The 19811-nt window shown below is 53.5% G+C and overlaps 1 protein-coding gene across 6 annotated transcripts in view; it reads left to right on the top strand.

The window, feature by feature from the left end:
* The first annotated feature begins 13245 nt into the window (after positions 1 to 13245).
* TCF7 (transcription factor 7) overlaps positions 13246 to 19811 on the top strand; it is a 32034-nt gene continuing 25468 nt past the window's right edge. For 2 of the 6 annotated variants that reach the window (XM_044947656.2, XM_025292699.3), the window contains exons 1-3: positions 13249 to 13713; positions 13908 to 13974; positions 14500 to 14624. In XM_044947656.2, coding sequence (XP_044803591.2) covers positions 13462 to 13713; positions 13908 to 13974; positions 14500 to 14624 — 444 coding nt within the window. In that variant the 5' untranslated portion in view covers positions 13249 to 13461. Of the gene's footprint in view, positions 13714 to 13907; positions 13975 to 14499; positions 14625 to 19811 lie in introns of all 6 variants that reach the window. The other 4 variants (XM_044947657.2, XM_025292700.3, XM_044947658.2 and 1 more) reach the window with 4 other exon arrangements.

Genomic DNA, 19811 nt, shown 5'->3' with positions numbered 1-19811 from the left:
TTTGGCTGCGCTGGCCCACAGGAGGCACTCAGTGAAGGCCAAGGGACATTGCTACTGCTTTATTGTGGTTATTGTCCTGCCAGCCTGAGCAGCTGAGCAGGGCGGAGCCGGGCCTCTCAGGACAGCCCTCACCGTGGGCGGCTGGTCACCAGCTGTGCACCACAGGTCTATCAGCAACACTGAAGGTGAGGCTCAGACTGAGGCTCGGGAGCAACAGGAGGCTTCCAGGCTCTCCTGCAGCCGGCCAGGCCTGTTGGGTTCCATGGGAGCAGTTGTGTTCCAGAAGACTCCCCTTCTGGGCTCAGTTGAATCTGCACATCTGGCTGCCAGACCTGCTCCAGGGCCTAGGTGAGAACCCCGTCACAGCTCCTGGATAACTGAGGGAAGTGAATTCTGCCAGTAAGATCGAGCACCTGTCCCCTCGTATTCAGTGTGAGCAGCTGAGGAGGGAGGCAGGGACCAACTTCTTTAATTCCCACCCCTGTCCAATACTTTGGCCACCTGATGTAAAGAACTGACTCATTTGAAAAGACCCTGATTCTGGGAAAGATTGAGGGTGGGAGAAGGGGATGACAGAGGATGAGATGGTTAGATGGCATCACTGACTCAATGGACATGAGTTTGGGTAGACTCCGGGAGTTGGTGATGGACAGGGAGGCCTGGCGTGCTGCAATCCATCGGATCGCAAAGAGTCAGACCCAATCGAGCCACAGAACTGAACTGAACTGAACTGTCCTTCACACAGAGCCTCTTCCAGAGACAGCCACCAGGGGTCGCTGTACGCAGACCCGACTGCTCCCCGGCAAGTTCAGGCCTTCCCAAGATGAGTAGGGAGGAGGCTGCGGAAGAACCCAGGCTGGTCACCCTGGGCCAGGGCAGTGAGGGTGTGAACTAAGTATAATGCTGCAAGCTCCCAAGCCCTACCCGATCCCCAAAGTGTTTATTTCCACCTGCATTAAAAAAAAAACAACATTCAGTGGTTTATTTTTTATTGCAAAAGCAGTTCATGCTCAGTGTCCTAAAGGGGTGCTTTGAATTTTACTTTGCTGCATGTTTCACAATGTCCTGAACTTGGGGTAAGGGGCTCCTGAATTCTCTGGGCAATGGAATAAACAAAGGAGTTCCAATGGCCTGTGAGACCTCCTCTCTGGGCCTCACTTTCCCCTGTCTGCACAACTGGGGGTCCTGGCCATCTCCTGGGTGTCTCTGAGCTCTAACCAGCTGGCTTTCCTTGGTGCTTAGGGCTGGCCTTCCTGCATCCCATCTCACTCGCCCTCTAGTGCAGCTCTGGCCCCTCCATGAGGGACCCTCCCTGACTGCTCTGGTCCTCACTGCTCTCTTCCCTCTGAGGCCAGCACAGCTAGATCCTGCCATCTGGGGGCCTGGAGCTACACCAGGCTCTTGTCCATGTAGTGGAACCCTCTAACTTCCCACCAGCAAGCCCCCATTCTCTGGGGGCTCTGGCACCAGCAGTCAGCAAGACAGGTCTTGTCCTCCCTATGCAATCGTCATGGCTCAGCTCCCCAACCAGCCTATGAGCTGGTGCCCCAGGCACCTTTGGGAATTTCTGTGGGTGTAAAGGAAAGGCCAGGCCAGCATTTACCACCCTGGTGTGCTGTGGGTCTGTCCCAGGTACAGGACTCAGCAACCAAAAGGTTGTGAAGTACTTTCCCCCTGCAGATGTGAATCTCACCTTCGAACATAAAATGAAAAGTTAGAGCTCAGTCACAAAAGCAAGTCGTTCGAGAATCAGCCAGGTCTTAACCGTAGTATTTTGGAGGGGGAAGAGCTGAGGCAAAAAGCCTTCATCTCTGTCCCTTCAGTTGGGGATTCTGGGTACAGGGCTGACCAGGAAGCCAGGAACATTTCTCTGGCTCCAAGGTGGAGGAGGAAGGAATTCAAGTTAATCTCTGAGAGCTCTGCAGTCGTGCCCTCCCAAATACCAACTGCCAAGCAGTAGCCCCACAGTCAGGACGAAAGGGCCATCGCAGCCCTTGCCTAAGGCCCTGAATCCACTGCAATGGGCCAGTGGCTGTGGCCCAAGTGTGGCAGCTGCAGAAACCCCCGCCCCAGGAAGAGGGCTGCAAATTTCAGAAGGGAAGATTTTGGCCTAGATCTAGTCCCACAATGAATCAGGATGTGCAGAGAGGCCCCACAAAAGCTTTTTCCCAACCCCCATCTCATCAGAATCTGCCATGGGCTATTTTCCCAGGCACTACAGACGCTAAGAACTAAGGTGACTTGTTTATGGTCCATGGTCTTATCTGTGCTAGAAGCTTCCCCTAGCAGTGGGGACAGCCTTGAGTGGGGGGAGAATGTTGGAAGGAAGGAGAAGGGGTGGGTTCATGGCACCAAGGGGGCTTTGTATGTGCAGGGCTCGAAGAATCAAAGCCCCACTTAGAATAAGAAAAATAATTCCTAGTTCAAAGGGGTGCTTTCTACCCTGAGTGCTGCCCTCAAAGCTGGGTCCACCAGGGAGGCTCCTCAGGCCTGCTGGGGGCCGGGACACGGAGAGGAAGGATGCAGGAGGATGATGCTTTTAAACTGCCTCCCACCCACCTCCTGCTTCAGCATCTTCCAAAACCGGGCTGAGAGGAGAAAGAAAAGAGGAGAGTAGCTCCCAAATTATAAAAACAAAAGACAAAGCTTGACCAGAAGGGGAAACCCTTTAAAATATCAGATATAATAGAGCAGTGAACAAAAAGTAAAAACGGCAGAGCTGACAAAGAAAACCACAGTTGTCAGCAGAGGCCCACCCGTGACCCAGAGGTGAAGCGATGTACTTTCACCGCTGCAGCATGGAGGCTGGCCTCTGGGCCGGGGGCTAGGACAAAACTCCCTCAGCTTCTGAGGGCCTGGACCTGTCCATCTGACATCCATGAGAGGCTGGGAAAGAACTTGGCATGCTAAAGCCCCCACTCCCCAGTCTGAAGCCCCAGAGGGGCTCCGTGCCCCAGTAGACAAATTAGAACAGCTTCCCTGACCATTTCTGAGGAGTACTTCTGTGCCGAAGGAGGCCATGGGGGGCCTCCATCCACGAGGGGTTTCCTCTGCCCTCCCACCGTTCTCACACAAGCACAGGGGAGACATCTCTGTGGGCTACGGAGCTACAGTTAATTTAAGAGCCTCAGGGACGGGGTTTGAGCTGTGTGACCTTGGGCGAGTCACTTCCTCTCTCTGAGCCACAGTTTCCTCATCTGTAAAATGGGGTTAAAAGAGCTACCTTTCAGGGTTGTTGTAAGGATCAGATGAGATAATAGAGGGGAAAGAGTTTTGTAAACAGTGAAGTACCATGTCTGGAGATATTCTGGAATCCAACATGTATTTATTGGACTTCGGCTCTCTGCTAGGCCCTGGCTCAGTCCAGGGCACACAGTCATGAGCAAGAGAGAGGAGTCCAGCTGGGACAAGAGAAAGTGGGAGTGAGCAGGACACCTTAGGCCCATAGCCCTGCACCACCCAGAGAGGCTGTGTTCTTGCCCAGCTCCTGTCCCTTGTCCCTGGAGCTTGTCTGGTGTGGCACTGCTCCCTTGGCATTGTTACCCCCAAGGCAAACACTGCCAGCCCAAAACTCCAGCTACTTCCAAGACCATCCCCTCCACCCACCATGGAGATTACTCAGCTGAAGGAAGCAAGGCTGTAATTTGTCATCAAAGTCACCCAGCAATGTTTCCACAAATTAGTCAGATAAATCTCTCCCAGGCAGCAGCCACGAGAGGGGGCTTCCTGCCTAAGCAAGGTGGATGGGGGTGGGGGGACACCTCTGACCCCTTCCTGCCAACTCATTTGTTGTTACCCTGTTCTCGTTGGCACTCTACCTCCCTAGAGGGGCTGCAGACCTGTGGGGGACTGAGAGTCTGCTGCTGCTGCTAAGTCGCTTCAGTCGTGTCCAACTCTGTGCGACCCCATAGATAGCAGCCCACCAGGCTCCCCCATCCCTGGGATTCTCCAGGCAAGAACACTGGAGTGGGTTGCCATTTCCTTCCCCAATGCATGAAAGTGAAAAATGAAGTCGCTCAGTTGTGTCCGACTCTCTGCAACTCGTGGACTGCAGCCCACCAGGCTCCTCTGTCCATGGGGTTCTCCAGGCAAGAGTACTGGAGTGGGTTGCCATTGCCTTCTCCAGACTGAGAGTCAGACCCTCCTAAATTTAAACCTTCACTGTGCCTCCCACCAGCAGTGAGAGCTTGAGCAAGGAACTTGACTTTCTCAGATTCACTTTCTACTAATAATACTACTAATAGTAGTTTCAACCTCGTTAGGTTGTTGTGGAGACTAAACAAAGTGAACGATATAAATACCCCTGGGGACTTCCCTGGCGGTCCAGTGGTCAAGACTCCACAAGTGCAGGGGGCATAGGTTCAATCCCTGGTTGGGGAACTAAGATCCTGCATGGTGCAAGGTGTGGCCAAGTAAAGAAAATAAGAAGTCACTGATACCTTAAAAAAAAAAAAAAACTTGCATGGTACTAGGCTAGGCATAGATGAGTTTATCGATTAATTTTTATCTATTTAACAAATATTTGCATGGTACTTACTATGGACCACAAATAAACACTCACTTAATCATCACAAGAACCCAGTGAAGTAAGTGTTATTGTCTTTTTGTCTTACAGAGAAAACTGAAGCACAGAGCGGTTAAGTGACTGGTCCAAAGTCATACAGCTACTAAGTGGCAGAACTGATATTGAAACGCAGGCTCTCTGCTCTCCTGCTCTTTCCCATCTTTCTCCTTAGCCCCTAGTTTTAGAAGTTGAAGCAAGCTGGGGGAAGCTGATTTAAGAATAAGCCCCCTCCCACCACCAATCTCTGTCCCCCGTGACCCTAGCAGGCCTAAGGTGGGTGCCTAGGCACAGAACAGGATCCATTATGTCAGCAGCTACACTGAGTCGCTACCTCTGGAAGGTGACATTGTGGTTATTAACCCCCTTGAGATCAGCCTTTTAGAACAGTACCCTTTCCTCTCCAGCCTCCAGGCCCAGGTTAGAGTCAGAGGTATCCACGCTTTTGCCCTCACTCTTAGACACCTGCTGTGGACTCAGATGAGCCAGCAAAGGACAGACCCACTCAGGAAGTACAAGAGACTGTCCACAGCTTTGGAGGGGCCTCATGGGTAGAAACCTGCTCAGTGGCTCCCCTCCCTTGGAAGCCCCCAGCCTCTGCTCACACACCTCTGGTGACAGGGAGCTCGCTGCCTCTTGTTGGTCGCCTGGGCAGGCCACGGTTGGCCAGCTCTGCCTGGTAGACGTGCTTCCTCAAGCCAAGATGAAATCTCTCCGTGTAATTTCCTCCCATTAGTCCAGTCTCTGCCCTCGGGCCCCACAGGCCAGCTGGCTCCCTCCGGCCTGCAGACATCTGGAAATGGCCATCTCTTGGCATGAGGAGTTCCCACTCAGGCTGAACACTCGGTGGCCTTGGCGTGGTCTCAGAAGTTAGGGTTCCTGGTGCCTTCCCCACTCTGGTCCCCACTCCCCACCCGTGACTAGCAGGACTGCAGGCTGGCCAGGATAGTCTCTGTGAAGCACTTCAAAGAGCTGGGCCTGAGTGCAGCCCTGCTGGCTAGGAGCAACAATAATAATTGAAACTGGTCGCCACTTAGCAAGAACCTACTCCACACTTGACACTGTGCCAAGGCCTTTACAAGCAAGAACTCATCTTCCCAGCTCTTGAGACAATATTATTATTTTAAATATTTTTAAATTTTTATGTATTTATTTAGCTGCACAGGGTCTTAGTTGCAGCTTGCAAACTCTTACTTGCAACAGGTGGGATCCAGGTTCCTGCCCGACCAGGGATCGAAACCCCAGCCCCCTGTACTGGAAGCACAGAGTCTTAGCCACTGGACCACCAGGGAAGTCCTAGACTATACTATTAAAGCTCCCTCTTAACAGATGAGGAACCAAAGGCTCCTAGAAGGAGGTGACTCGCCCAAGGCCCCTCCCACTGTGCATAGGTGGAGAAGCCCTAGTTCACACACAGGCTGAGAGCTCCAAGCCCTGCTCTTGACCACCAGACAACACAGGCTGTAGTCAAAGATCAGGAGGACTCATTCACAGGGAACAGAGACCGAACAGCTCAGGAGCAGTTGAGGGGCTCCAATTCTAAAAGCAATGAGAATCTTGCTTTTGGACAGGAGAGAGATCCCTGTGGAGCCACGTAGCCAAGAAGGCTTCCTGGATGAGAGAGAGACCAGAGATGAACCGTGTAAAAGCACAGCCTCTCAGAGGCTAACAAACCAATGGAAACAGCCACGGGAGTTTGAGCAACTGAGTTGGGTTGGACTTTTACACAACAGCCCCATCCTATGGTCAGCAGGCATTTATTAGATGCTACAGTATGCTTGGTCCACGTTAGTGCTCAGCAAGGACACAGATGAAAGTTCTATGATCCCAAGAAGCCAAGAACCCAGTAGGGCTTGAGTGAAGTCTGGTTAAAGCTGTGAAGACCAATTTGAAGTGCAAGTGTTGCTAATTTCCTCCACATCAGGGACAAAATTGGAATGTGTGTTGGATAAGGAGTGCCCATCCCTGCCTCCTAAAACCGGAGATAAGAGCATTCCCCAAAAGACTTTCAGGCGAGCCATGTTCTTTGGAAAACCATACATATGTGGAAAAATAGTTTTATGGTCAAATAAACTTGGAAGGCACTTAACCAAAGGGGGCTAGACAGGAGTTCTCTGGTGCAGGACTTCTCAGAATCTTTACTGGCCATGTACATTGGGACTGGCAGTGACTCCAGGATCCGATAAAGATCTGCTTTAATCCTCCCTGCCTTCCACGTCCTGTTTCTCCACCCCTACCTCTAGCTGCTGGAAAAGAGGGGGTATTCCACACGGGGCACGGAGCCAGGAAAGCCTTGAGGCCCAGTACAAGATGGTGGATTGTGCACCCAGGAGGTAGTCTGTCCTAGGATGTGGGCAAACAGGGAAAGCCAGTGTCTGGAGAGGGGGTTCTTGGGAGAAATTGTCCCAGTTGGTAGAGGGAGGGGATGAGGAGACTCTAGAGAGGACTGTAGGAACTAGGCTACGAAGATGTACCATGCTGAGCAAGGCTCAACAGATAACCAAACTCTCCCCCAAGATCCTGGCTCACCTAGGCCCCAGAGACCCTATGGGGTCGAACTTCATCACAACCCAGAGTGTGGGCTACTGCCCCACCTCCTAAATTCTACTTGCCTCCTGGACTGACCTTCTTCCTCCAGGAAGCCCTTCCCGTCTACCATACCATGCATATAACAGTCATGTTTCCAAACGCCTGACTCCTGGGAACTCTAGTGCCCTGATGTCCCCCACAAGATGACAAGTTCCTTGAAAGCAGGTATTGGGCTTGCTACTTTCTCCCTGAAATCTAAGTGATCACCACTGTGAATGATTCACCCATCCATCTATCCATCTAGTCACACATCCATCCAGCAAGTAAGTCATCCATCTACAAATTTCTGAGCATTGCAGTTGGCCAGCTCTGTGTCAGACCCTAGCGATAAGCAGCAAAGCCTTGACATCCCTGTCTCAAAAAGAGACATCGAATGGTACTGCCCTAGTAACACGTTCATATGTCAGTATGTCCAGGGTTGTTCCCACACCCCAGACAGAAGCGAATGTGGACACACTCCTCTGTGAAGCTGAAGGTGCGTCTTCCATGGACCCTGGGCCCACTTCCTGTGGCATTTCTGGTGCCTCTTGTCTCTCACCTCTGGACTCATTGCCAGAGGCTCCTCACTGCATCCCTAAAACTAGAAAAGGAGTCCTGGGCCTGGAGAAGGCAGTTCACCCAGCAGTCCAGTGGTGGAGCAGGGTTTGGGACCCAGCCACGTGCCACTGAGCTCTTCGGAGATCAGTGCATCCTGGTGGCACACAGGGTGCTTGGCACACCGTGCTTGGCACACAGCAGCCACTCCCAGCTTGCCTTTGCTGCTGACACCCTAGTGCCTGTGACTGCAGACCCCTTCAAGTGGAAACCCAGGGCTATTTATTCCTGCAGGTGGGTGGGTGAGTGGATTCCAGCCGCATTGACTGAGAACAATAGCTGGCCCATATATGGCAAATTAGTCCTGGGAAATTGTCCTAGGAGCCCTTGGAACTTGTGGGGCAGCTCTCTTTATACTCTCACCACCACAGCCCCTCAAGCTAATTTGGTCAAACTTCCTTGGGTTATCATCAGGGAAAGTTAACATGGAGCTTCATTATTAAATTTCTACTTTAAAAGTAATTCTTGGCCCGGTGGTCCAGTGGCTAAGACTCTGAGCTCCCAGTGCAGGAGTCTTGGGTTTGATCTCTGGTCAGGGAACTAGATCCCACATGTTGCAACTAAGACCCCGCACAGCCAAATAAATAAAATATTTTTTTAAGTAATTCTTTGTTATTCCATTCATGGGGGGAGCAGTTTAGGGGAGAACACACAGAAGATTATAAAGCAAACCCTCTTGCTTCATTTTATAATTATTTTCTAAACATTTACTTATTTTTATTTTTTTATTTGGCTGTACAGGGTCTTAGTTGCGGCACACAGCATCTTTTAGTTGTGGCAGGCCAGATCTAGTTCCTTGACCAGGAAATTGAACCCAGAGCCCCTGCATTGGGAGCGAGGAGTCTTAGCCGCTGGATCGCCAGGGAAGTCCCCTCTTGCTTTATTTTAAAGGCAGCTGCCAGAGCTGTTGCCTCCAGCAACCGTGTATCTTTACCATTCTGCAGGCCACAACCTCCCACATGTACACACACAGACACACATGCACAGACATGCAGTGAAACTACACAGAGTTTTCAGAGAGCAAACTGTGTTTCTAGTAACAAACCACAGTCTGCCTCTAGGATGTGTGACCAGGCTTTGCCCTGAGAAAGAAAGCTCCACGGGAAGGGTTCCTGCCTAGAGCCAGCAGCCCAGCCTCCAGGCAGTATTCAGCAAGCCCTAACAGGATGCCAGGCGGCTGGCGGGCAGGAAGAGACCCACTCTGAACCTCTCCTCATTGTAATTTACCAAATCCATCTGGGGCTCCTTTGAGCTTTTTCTGGAAACGCCACATCTCAAGGGTCTCCCTGTTAGAAAAGGTCAGAGAGTTCATGTGATCCTTTCATGTTAAAGGAACTTGAAAGAAAAGGAAAGGAAATGTATATTTTCAGCCTTATAGTTGTGATTAAGTGGGCTTGGGCTATGAGAACATTTAGATGATTTACATGACGTTACATGAAGAGCCAATTAGCCTAACAACTTCCGAAAAATATCTAGCTCAAGAGCAGCCATTTATTAGAGCGCTTGGAATGTGCTGGGTGTCATGCTAAGCTTTTTCCTAGGAAACATGAGTCATCTCAACCTCGATCCCACAGAGCAAGGCAGGCTCAGGGTGATACCCATTTTACCCATGAGGAAGCTGAGGCTCAGAGAGGGTCAGTGATTTGTCTGGGGTCCCCCAGCTAACAAATGACAGGGCAGGGATAGAAACCAGGTCTGTCTAAATTCAAACCCAGAGCTCTTTTGTTCCATCCCTCAACTCGTAAGAGCTCTGACTTTGTCCTGCATTCAGATTCTGATGACAGCGCAGTCCACCATGTTCATTAGCGTGAAGATGAAGCCTCGTTAAAATCCTGGGCTGCAGGAACCCAGAGGATTCTGGGGCCTCCCTGCAGCTGACCTTGGTCCCCAAACTCCCTGGTTACCTTCAGGGGAGCAGCCACAGGTTCTACTCACCACCCCTTAGAAACACCCCAGAGCCTACCATCTCTGTTTGGGATCTGAATCAGTGCCCAGAGCAGGTGTCTAGAGTGGGATGAGAGATGGCACATCATGGGAGAGATGGTACAGGCAAAGGTCCATCTGACTCAAGGGAGACGAGACTGGTTGGGCCCTCTCAGCCAGCAAATGGCTTGAACTACTTTATACAGACCAGTCAGGAAGTGTCCCCAATCCTCCGGGTGGCCCCTGTATGCAACGTGAGCCACCCAGAAAGCTGAGATTCTATTAATGACAGTTCTTTCTTTTTAAAAAAAAAAATTTATTTGGCTGGGCCAAGTCAGTTGTAGCATAAAATCTTCAATCTTTAGCTGAGGCATGCAAACCCTTACTTGTAGCATGTGGGATCTAGTTCCCTAATCAGGAATTGAACCCAGGCCCCCACATTGGGAGCGTGGAGTCTTAGCCACTGGGGAAGTCCCTAGTGACACCTCATTCATCCCCATTTGTCTTCAAAGATCACAAAGCAGATAAGGACCCTCTGGAATTTTAGAAGTCATAATGAAACACTAGAATGCGGTACTTAGGGGAGCTCAGAAGTTAGACTGCCAGGGTTCAGAATACTAATACTCTTACTTCTAAGCTGTGAGACCTGGGATAACTTACTTAAATTCTCTGAGGCTTAGTTTCCTCATCCATAAATGGGGATAACTGCCCCTATGTTATAGAATTGGTATGGCGATTAAAATAGATAATGTGTGTGGAGCCCTTGACCTGATGCCTGGCACATAGTAATCAGTCAGTACTATGACATCTCTGTGTGGATGCTGCTGCTGGAATCAGTGCTGACCAGACAAGGAGCTGCTGCACAGGTGGTCTGTCTTATGGGGACAAGCCCGAATATCTTTTCCTCTCTCCTTCCCTAAGCCTTACAGAGCTTTCCAGGCCCAGATGAAGTATGTCCATCTCCTTCAGGAAGCCAGCTTGACCAGTCCAGCCACATTGATCTCCCCATATCTGAGCTCCTTCTGCCCATCATCTGAATAGATTAAGGAAGTAACAAACTCGGCTCTAGTAATTTTTCAGCTTCTCTAGCAGTCAATGCCTCCTGGAGGGCAGGTCCCCTCCTTGGCCCCTCCCTTCTCCACAGCCTGAGTCCAGGGTTAGGTACAGGCTGGATGCTCCCTCAGTACACCTTCAGGCTGATTCCAGTGTGGCTGTGGAAGTCTGAGCCTCAATCTCTCTCTCCCTACCTTACCCTATCTCACACCTTTTTCTCCCTACTCACCTACCCGCTCCCTTGTTCCACCCAACAGAGCAAGAGGTTGGGGCCATCACCCCACAGCACAGCAGTTCCCAGATGGTGGGATTTCACAGCCCCGTAAAATGTCCAAAGAAATTTGGGGTGGGACAGGGAATAGAAAGTGGCCAAGTTTTTCTTTTGATAAATAAAAATATTTTAAAAATCAATTCTTACCATCATTTTAGTAAAGAAAGGCTGTTTTCACACCAATAGAATAGAGAGCTCGTAAGCTCTGACTAAAGGCTAAAACTTTAAGCTGAAAAAAAATTTACCCTTATTGGGAAAAACAAACCAGCCACTTCACTGTTGCCCTGACTTCTCTCTTTTCTCCATGGAGAAATCTTCAATCCCCACTGGTCTATGTCCACTGAGACCGCATGGGTTTGCAGACCTTTGTGCCAGAGGAGGCTCCTGCCAAAGCTGGGGCCACCCGAAAACGGAGGAGGACCTCCAAAGCTTTTGGGTTGGGCAGATTTATACTCCCATTCAGCTTCCCAGAGGAAGCTCAGTCAAAGGCCAGACCCAGCGACCTCAGGGGCAGGGGAGGTGGGGGAAGCTGCGAGCCCCTCCTCCAGTACCTTCTCCCCTCCCAACTGGGCTGAGTCAGGCTGAAGCAACCCCCGCCCCCAACACACACTCTAGAGGGGATGAGTGAGCTCACACACACACACACACACACACACACACACACACACTGTCTCTCTCTGTCTCTCTAGAGGGGATGAGTGAGATTGAGCAGACAGCTCACACCCAAAATAGGAGTCTGGGGAAACCTAATGGGCAGGGTCTTCCCACATCTCCATCACCAAACTGAGTACTAGTGCCCAAAAGCCCCCCCACCCCACCCGCAGCAACAGGAAGGGAGGAAAAATGGGCATTCTAGCCCCGAAGTGAGGGGCCGAGGCGCCCCGCTGGGCGGGTGCAGATAGGATCTGAACGCAGAGAAGGGCGGCTCTTTGATCCGCAGCCAGCCCGGCTGGGCCTGGACACGCAGGGGCGGCTCGGCCCTCTTCCGGCCAGCCCGCTTTGCGCCGCTGCAGGAGTCCTGTGGGACTCTGAACCGGACAAGCGTCTAAGACGCTCTCTCCTCCCAAATACCCTCTGCACCGGTTGTTTTCGGGAAACGTGGTAAGGTCAACACTGAATCCAGCACGGAAACCTGCCGGGTCTGCGGTTTACTGCACCGCGATTCTAAAGGGCCTGTATCTTGCCTAGATACAGTGGCTGAGCTGAAGTCAAGTGTGCTGAGGAGGCCCGCATGGACATGACCCAAGGGGCCTGGTAGTTCAGATGGAAGTTGGCTCACGTTCCGGCGCTCCTCTGCGTATAGACCCTGAAGCCTAGATCTTTTGAGGGCCGGCCTGCGCAAGTCTCGGAGTCAATGGACTCTCCGCGAATGAGACTTCCCGGTTAAGTTGCTTGGGACCGCCAACCCCTCATCACAATCCGGCAGCCCAAGGAGCTGCCCAAAGCCTCGCCTCCCGGGCCGGGCCACAGGTTCCGGGCATGGAACTCAGTTGGACGAGTTGTTGTGGGGGGTGGGGGGTGGGTCGGGTCTGGAGGATTGGCATGGGCCCTGGAGGGATACTTCTTTCTTGCCCTCTTGGCTGCGTTCGTGCCTCTGAGCCGCCACGTGGCTGAGAGGCCCGTCACAGTTATGCGATGTATGAGTCCCTCATATGAGAGGCACTCAATAAATGTGTGAGAGTATACTGCCTGCACTGGCACTGTGTGAGGGCAACCTGGAAGGAGGTCCCGGATTGGCAGAGGGCTGGAAGATGCACCCAGAGAATGGAGTTTTGCGGAGTCCTAACTCTGCTGGCCCGGTGTTCGAGCATAGCCTCGAGCAGCCCCTAAGCTCAAGGAAGACCCCAGTTCCAAGCCCAGGACACACTATACTGAGCCCAGGTACAGACACTGTTTACAACTTGGCTCCCTTATCCAAGGCATTCCCAAACCCCAAAGGCCTAGGGGACCAGAGCACTACACAGCTGAGGAAGAAACCTGGGCGCAGGAAGGGAACCCCTGGTTGTAGGTGAGGAATCGGGGTTAAGAACCCCCTTTAGATTCCCCGCATTTCAGGAGAAGGGTGATGCTTTTCAGGCTCCTCCGACGCACCATTCGATTTACTCATGGGAGAGCTAGCCCTTTAAGACTCTGCCCACTGGGCGCGTCCTGGCCTCTCCCAGGGGAGGAGGGGCGGGGGCACTTTGGCCCCGCCCCCGACCGGGCCCACCCCCCGGCGTCCCCGCCCCGCCCCCGGCACTCCGCCGGCGGCGCCTTTGATGTTCTGACCCGCCAGCTCCCGGAGCCTCTCAACCCCGCGCCCGCGCCCCGCGCCCCGCGCCCCGTGCCCGCAGCCCGCCCAGGCGGAGTCAGCCCGCGCTCCGCCCGCTGCGATCCGGGCTCGGAGGTCCGGTCTCCGGGCTCGCCGCCTCCCGGGCCGGCTACGCGCCCCGCACCCCCGAGCCCCGCGCCCCCGCAGGCTGAGAGCACCATGCCGCAGCTGGACTCGGGCGGGGGTGGCGCGGGCGGCGGCGACGACCTCGGCGCGCCGGATGAGCTGCTGGCCTTCCAGGACGAGGGCGAGGAGCAGGACGACAAGAGCCGCGACAGCGCCGCGGGCCCCGAGCGCGACCTGGCTGAGCTCAAGTCGTCGCTCGTCAATGAGTCCGAGGGCGCGGCCGGCGACGCGGGGGTCCCGGGGGCGGGCGCCGGTGCCCGTGGCGAGGCCGAGGTCGGGGCGGAGGTGAGCGCTGGCCCGCGCCCCGTTGCTCCTAAGAAGCCGCGTCGCTCCATCGCCCCTGGCGCTCGGCTCGCGCTGCCCCGCCCCTCCCTCCCGCGGCTCTCAGGGGTCCCCATCCCTCAGACCCCTCCCGGGCCCCGGGCCCCGAGCCCCGAGCTTTCCCAGCCCTCTCAAGGCCCCTTTGGATCTCCCCGCAGGCTCTCGGGCGGGAACACACTTCGCAGAGACTTTTCCCCGACAAACTTCCAGAGTCTCTGGAAGACGGTGAGTTTCTGCCCGGCCCAGCTCCCCTCTTCCCGCTAAGGCCCTGCCTCGGTGGGATAGCCGGGCCGCCGAGTACGGGAGGGAGCCGAGGGGGTGCCTCCCCCCGCCCCCCACGGCAGCTCGAGGAGGCGGTAAAACCGAGGGGGTGGGGGAGTGGGGGGCGGGTTTCCCGGGCGCCGCCAGGCTCGAGTCACTTCCGGTGCCCTGACCTTTATAGGAGTAAACAGACCCCCGCCATCTCCGCCTCCCCTCCTGTCCAGGTGACTTGACTAATTCCCCGTCTTGAGGAGGAAGCGCTGGCCAAGGTTCCTTGGCCGGAGGGCAGAGTTGGGGTCGAGGAAGGGAGGCCCGAACTCGGGGTCCTTTGTCAAACCTTGGCACTGCGGGGACCCCCCCGCCCCAGCCCTTCAAGTCAGGAACTTGAAGGGGACCCCCTGGCAATTCTGATCTTCTCTCCATCGAGCAGACAGCCTTCAGCCCCAGCCGCCCCGGGCTGGCGCTTCTGACCAGCTGTGGTTTTTCCAGGCCTGAAGGCCCCGGAGTGCACCAGCGGCATGTACAAAGACACCGTCTACTCCGCCTTCAATCTGCTCATGCACTACCCGCCCCCCTCGGGAGCAGGGCAGCACCCCCAGCCGCAGCCCCCGCTGGTAAGTGGCCCCAGCAGCCCATCCCGCTTTGTGCCTGCTACCTCCTTCATCAGGTATGTGAGGCATGGGCAAGAAGTGACTTTTACCTAGAACAAAATAGATACAGGAGAACGCTGTTCTCGTCCTTTTCCCCATACACACCCAGTGGGATCTGAACCAGAAAGAGATCTTTCCTGAAGGAAAGAGGACAGCCGCAAGCACCCCCACTTACCCCCAGCGGTTGGCTTTTGTCTTCCCAGCTTGGTCACTAGCAGGTGCTGGCTCTGTCTTGGAGCTTGGTGATGCTGGGGTGGCATCTTCTTGAAGAACTTTTAAGCTGAGACCACCCACCCCTTCTCAGGGTGGTGTAAGTCGCATGGAGTTTTGAGTTTTGCTGTTAGCCTTCTCCCACTAAGTCCCAAGGTGGGGGGAATGGGTAGAAAAGCTGGGCTGCTTCAGGTCTTCTGGTTGTACAGGAGAAACATCTCCTACTCGTTCTGTCCTTGTTGGCATGAATGTGGCCTTCCCAGAGAAAGAACCCAACCACAATGTGGGGAAATTAGGTTTTTAAGAAGCTGGCTTGGTCTCAAATGCACCAGGAAGGGCTTGCGAAGGTGTTTCAAATCAGTACTGTCAGTTAGGGGCCTGTTTAATCAATTTGCAAATTGAACTAAGTACTCAGTGCTTTGAGAAGACTGCAAGATCATTACAAACCGTGCTTTTCTGCCCATTGGTGCAGATGACCTAAAGTGTGAAGAGCCTTTTCTGAGTGCTTCGGGGCAGCAGTAAAGCTGTGCTTAACGATAAACTCAGATTAGTGTTCCAGACTGCTCAGCTAGCCCAAGTCAGGGGTGAGATTAGAGCTTCGAGAGTACATTGAAAGGGCCCTGGGGTCTGTGGTGGGTGGGTGTTGGGTGCAAACATAGACCCTCGTGCAGGTCAGGCCAGCAGGGGGAAGCTCATATGCTAGTGATGGGGGGTCACCCATCACCCAGAGGGTGGAGAGTGACTGCCAGGCTCTTTCCGATCAAGAGCGAGGAGGGTAGGTTCTGAAAGCAGTTTCATGCTGAAGCTGGTGGGGCGTGAGAAAGTAGACTGGGGCTTCTCTCCAGAAACCCAAGATGGAAAACCTGGTAGACAGCTGACTGGAAATAAGCTCCTTGCCCTTTGGACCCCCCGTTCCTTCATCTGTAAAGGAACACGTTGGTTGGTTGAGTGGTCTGTCGCTTTCTGGCTCCTGTCTGTGAGGTATTTGCTTCCTTCCAAGTCTGTGGGGGAAGGGGCTTGCTTGCCTTCCGACCTTGCCACCTGACACAGCAGCTCTCCCCAGGGACCTCTACCTTCCATGAGCCTGCTATTAACAAAAATGCTTTGGGGGCTCCCTACAAGGTATAAACTCTTAGACTTGGGGCCAGGTGGTGGGACATAACCCACCGCTGCCTAAACACCGGTAGCTGAGTTGCTGACAGGAGGCTGGGGTTGCTGATAACCAAAACTAAACAAAAGGCTCAAAACAGACCTCGCAGGCAGGTTCCCTCCAGCATCTTATGATGCCACAGAGGTGCAGGGAAAAGGCGGTGTTTCTGAGTTCCTTTCACAGTCTGGGCAAGTGGTAGGGGAGCGCCCAGAGTGGGAGTGCCTTGTTCTCCACAAGGGTGTGGTGATGGAACCATTTGGTGTCCTTTAGCTTATACTGGTCAGAGTGTCGCAGATGGCCGGCTGCTTCCAGCAGTCAGGACTGAGGGGAGCGGGGGTGGAACAGGCACACCAGCACTCCCCTTGCCTGGATCAGCTATCTTTTAAACTTTGAGATCCTTCTCAAGCTGCAGCAGATGCGTTTCTGTGTGTCACACTGTCTCTTATAGGGGCGAATCCTTTTGTCCTCCTCCCCAGCCTGCCGTTGCCTCCCACAGCCTGGCTTCTGGGCTCACAGGAAGAGGGCAGGCTCTGGAGCTGACTTTCTGTGCCCTGGCATTGGCTGCTCCATAGGGCCGGAGACAAGAACAGAGGCACAGGAGGGCCCGCACTGGGGAGACACTGGGTGAGGAAGATGTACGTGAATATGGGGGGCCCTCCTTTAAGTAAACCTGTTACAAAGGAACAGCTAGAAGAGTAGTAGGTGTTTGTGTTACTAGAAGAGTTATGTGGACATTTAAAATATGGTGAGCTTTTAAAAGGCAAAATTAATTGACCCTGTGTTTTGGGAACCCATTTATCATGTGATTCAAGGTTCCTGTGTCTAGAATGAGGAAAGGTACTCTTACAGTGGGTTAGGAGCCCCTTGTGAGGTCCTCAGGAAGGATTGCCTTTGGAGGCTTTTTTCCCCAATGCTGTGTTTTCCTGAGGCCATCTTCAGGGAACAGAGGACACGCTGCCCAGGCCCTGCCCATGGGCTTTGGAACTAGGCCCCTCTTGCTCTTTGCCCTCTCTGAGAGAATCAACTGGTCAACAATTGTGCTGGGGAGCTTAAGGCCGATCGCTTGACCTTCCCTGACAGTAGGGAAAACCCATGCCAGGGACCTCCTCTGCCCTTGTCTGGATGGAACGCCCATGTGGCTACTACGCTAGACACCTCAAAGTAGGCAGACTGGAATCTTGTCAGGAGCTACCAGGGGGGTGTAGAGGGAGATTTTTCTTCTTTTTGGTACTTGGCTCCTCGCAAACTCTTTTTGGAAGTGGAAATTAGGTCAAAGTTAATTTCACAGCTAATGTCTTTCAGGAGCCTCATGTAGGTTTGCAGACAAACCTAGACCCGTAGCCACTGCTTGTTTTGTTTTGTTTTGTTTGCTCCGCTCTGGGATTGTAGTGGGGAGGGCAATGACCTGGTCCTGGGCCAGACTTTGAGGGATTTCTGGGATGAGTGAGGCATCACTCCTTAGGGAAACTCAGACTCTAGGATGTGCAGAACTGACAGTTTGGTGCAAATTCTCATCTCAGAAAGGATATGAAGCCTCGTCACTCTTCTGGCCCCTTCCAGGGGCTCCGCTTGCTGTCTGTGGCCCAGAAGGCTGGTGGGCCTTTCACCATTTAGATGAAATGCCCAGAATAGGCAAATCCAGAGACAGAAAGTAGGGGAATGTTTGCTGGGGCTCAGGGAAGAAGAGGATAGGGAGTGACTGCCAATGGGTATGGGATTTCTTTTTGGGGTGATGAATATGTTCTGGAATTAGATCATGGGGATGGTTGCACAACCTTGTGAGCATATTAAAAGCCACTGAATTGTGTACTTTAAAATGGTCAATTTCAAGGTATGTAATTTACATCTCAATTCCAAAAAAAAATAGTTGAGCTGAGCCTTTTGGCTCTTGCAGGGACTTGGGGCTGTTTCCCTGTGCCACCCTGGTGTCTGGGCATGCCCCGAGACCTCTGAGGTGGAGGTGCCCACTTGAAGCAGTGGATGCATGCTTGGGCTCCTGGCCATTGGGCTCACATTCTCTGACTCCAAGGTCTGAAGTCCAAGTGAGGATCGTGCAAGCGAGCCTGGGGGAGCAGGAGTTGAGGGTAATAGCAAGCCTTGAGCAGAGGAAGGAAGTGCTGCTGACGCATGGCCAGCCTGTCCTGGGGAGCTCTGCAGAGATGCACCCACCCAGCCCCCCACACCCCTCAGAAGACAAGCACTGAGGCCTTGCAGGGGAGGGTTAGTGATGGCTGGTCACTAGCCCTGGTTGGGGTGAATGAGTTTGGCACCAGGCTGAGTACCAGATGGACCAGAAGCAGCCTCTCTGAGGGTGCCCAGCTGAGCGGAGGAGACAGATGAATAGACTTAGATCCCTGGCCAGAGGAGTCCTGTTACAAAAGGGCCTGCTAGCAGTGTCCTGGGCATACCTGGCCCCTCCTGGGCTGCGGGAGAGGGTCTGCTGAGCAGCTCCTTGAAGGAGTAGTCTGCCAAATAAAGACACCGGCGACTGGCAGGCATCTGGGCTCCTCTTCAGACATCCCAGATCATCTACTTCTCTATTGAATTTGCCACCCCCAAGCCCAAACCATCACCATCCCTCCCCTAGGAGGGCAGCCGCCTCTATAGTCCCTCTGATAGACCTGGGTCCCCACCCTAACCCTCACCCTCAACCCAGGATCCCCAAGGAGCTGAACAAAAGTCAGATCGCATCTCTTGCCGGATTAAACCCTGTAGAGGCTCCCATTGGTCTTGGAGTAAAATCTGAGCCACTCAGCACAGCCTTAGTGCCTAGGTGGCCAGCCCCTGCTGACCGCCCCTCCTCATCTGCACCACACTCTTCCTCTCTCCCTAAAAAGCAGCCCCCCAGTGCCCTGACAGGACACTGAGTTCTTTGTACCTCAAGACCTTCACACTCATTCCTTCAGCTTGGCATTCACTTCAGCTCTTCACCTCACTGCCACTTTCTCATTCCTCACCCAGGGCTTATTCAGATGTTACCTCTTCAGAGATACTTGGCTCTGACCATCCAAGTGGGGCCCTCCATCACACCCCGCCCCAGGCCTCAGCTGTCTTGCCCACCCTAGCAGCATTTCAGGCCAAGGAGGTTGGCACTGGTTTATGATGCAGTTGCCATGCTCAGGCCAGAGGTGGCCCATGTGTCAGAAATATCTTTGAGCCTTAGTTTCCTCCTCAGCACAACAAGGGTAGTAAGCCCTCCTCCCAGAGTTGGAGTGAGGACTAGAGGCAGGGGTATCAGGGACGTGCCCAGGAAGGTGCCAGTGTGGCGTGGGCTTGGGGGTCAGGATTTGGCCACAACTGATCCCTTCTCCTTTGCTGTCCTGGCCCCTCTGGGACCAGTGCTGGCTCAGTGGTACTAACTCTACTTTGGGCCACAGAGTTTGGGGTCTGAACGCTGGAGTGGGGACTTGGGTATATGGGCCCCTCCTCGATGCCTTCCTCACCCAGGGATTCTTGGGAGGAAAAGTGTGAATCCTGGGACCAGGCTGGGAGCCACAGCCACATCCACTCATTCTGTCCTGAGAATCCTCTCCTACCACCCTAGAGATTTGTCTGAAAGAGGCCCCTCCTTCCCTAGCCATACAGAAGCCCTTTACATATGATGTTAGGGGCTGAAGCTATTTTGTAAGGGAAAAAGGGGGAAAGACCTTTGTGGCCATTAGCCTCTGAACCATTCCGAGCTCTTCTCACATGGTCCCCCTGTGCACAACCTCCTGTGTCTCGTCCCAGTGCTTCCCGGGTGTGGGGTGCACCCCGGGCAGTGCCCACGTGTGGCTTCTTTGCTTGTCTCC

The sequence above is a fragment of the Bubalus bubalis genome, chromosome 9 (genome assembly GCF_019923935.1).
Source record: "Bubalus bubalis isolate 160015118507 breed Murrah chromosome 9, NDDB_SH_1, whole genome shotgun sequence".
NCBI lineage: Eukaryota > Metazoa > Chordata > Mammalia > Artiodactyla > Bovidae > Bubalus > Bubalus bubalis.
This window is presented reverse-complemented; position numbering and strand designations above follow the sequence as displayed.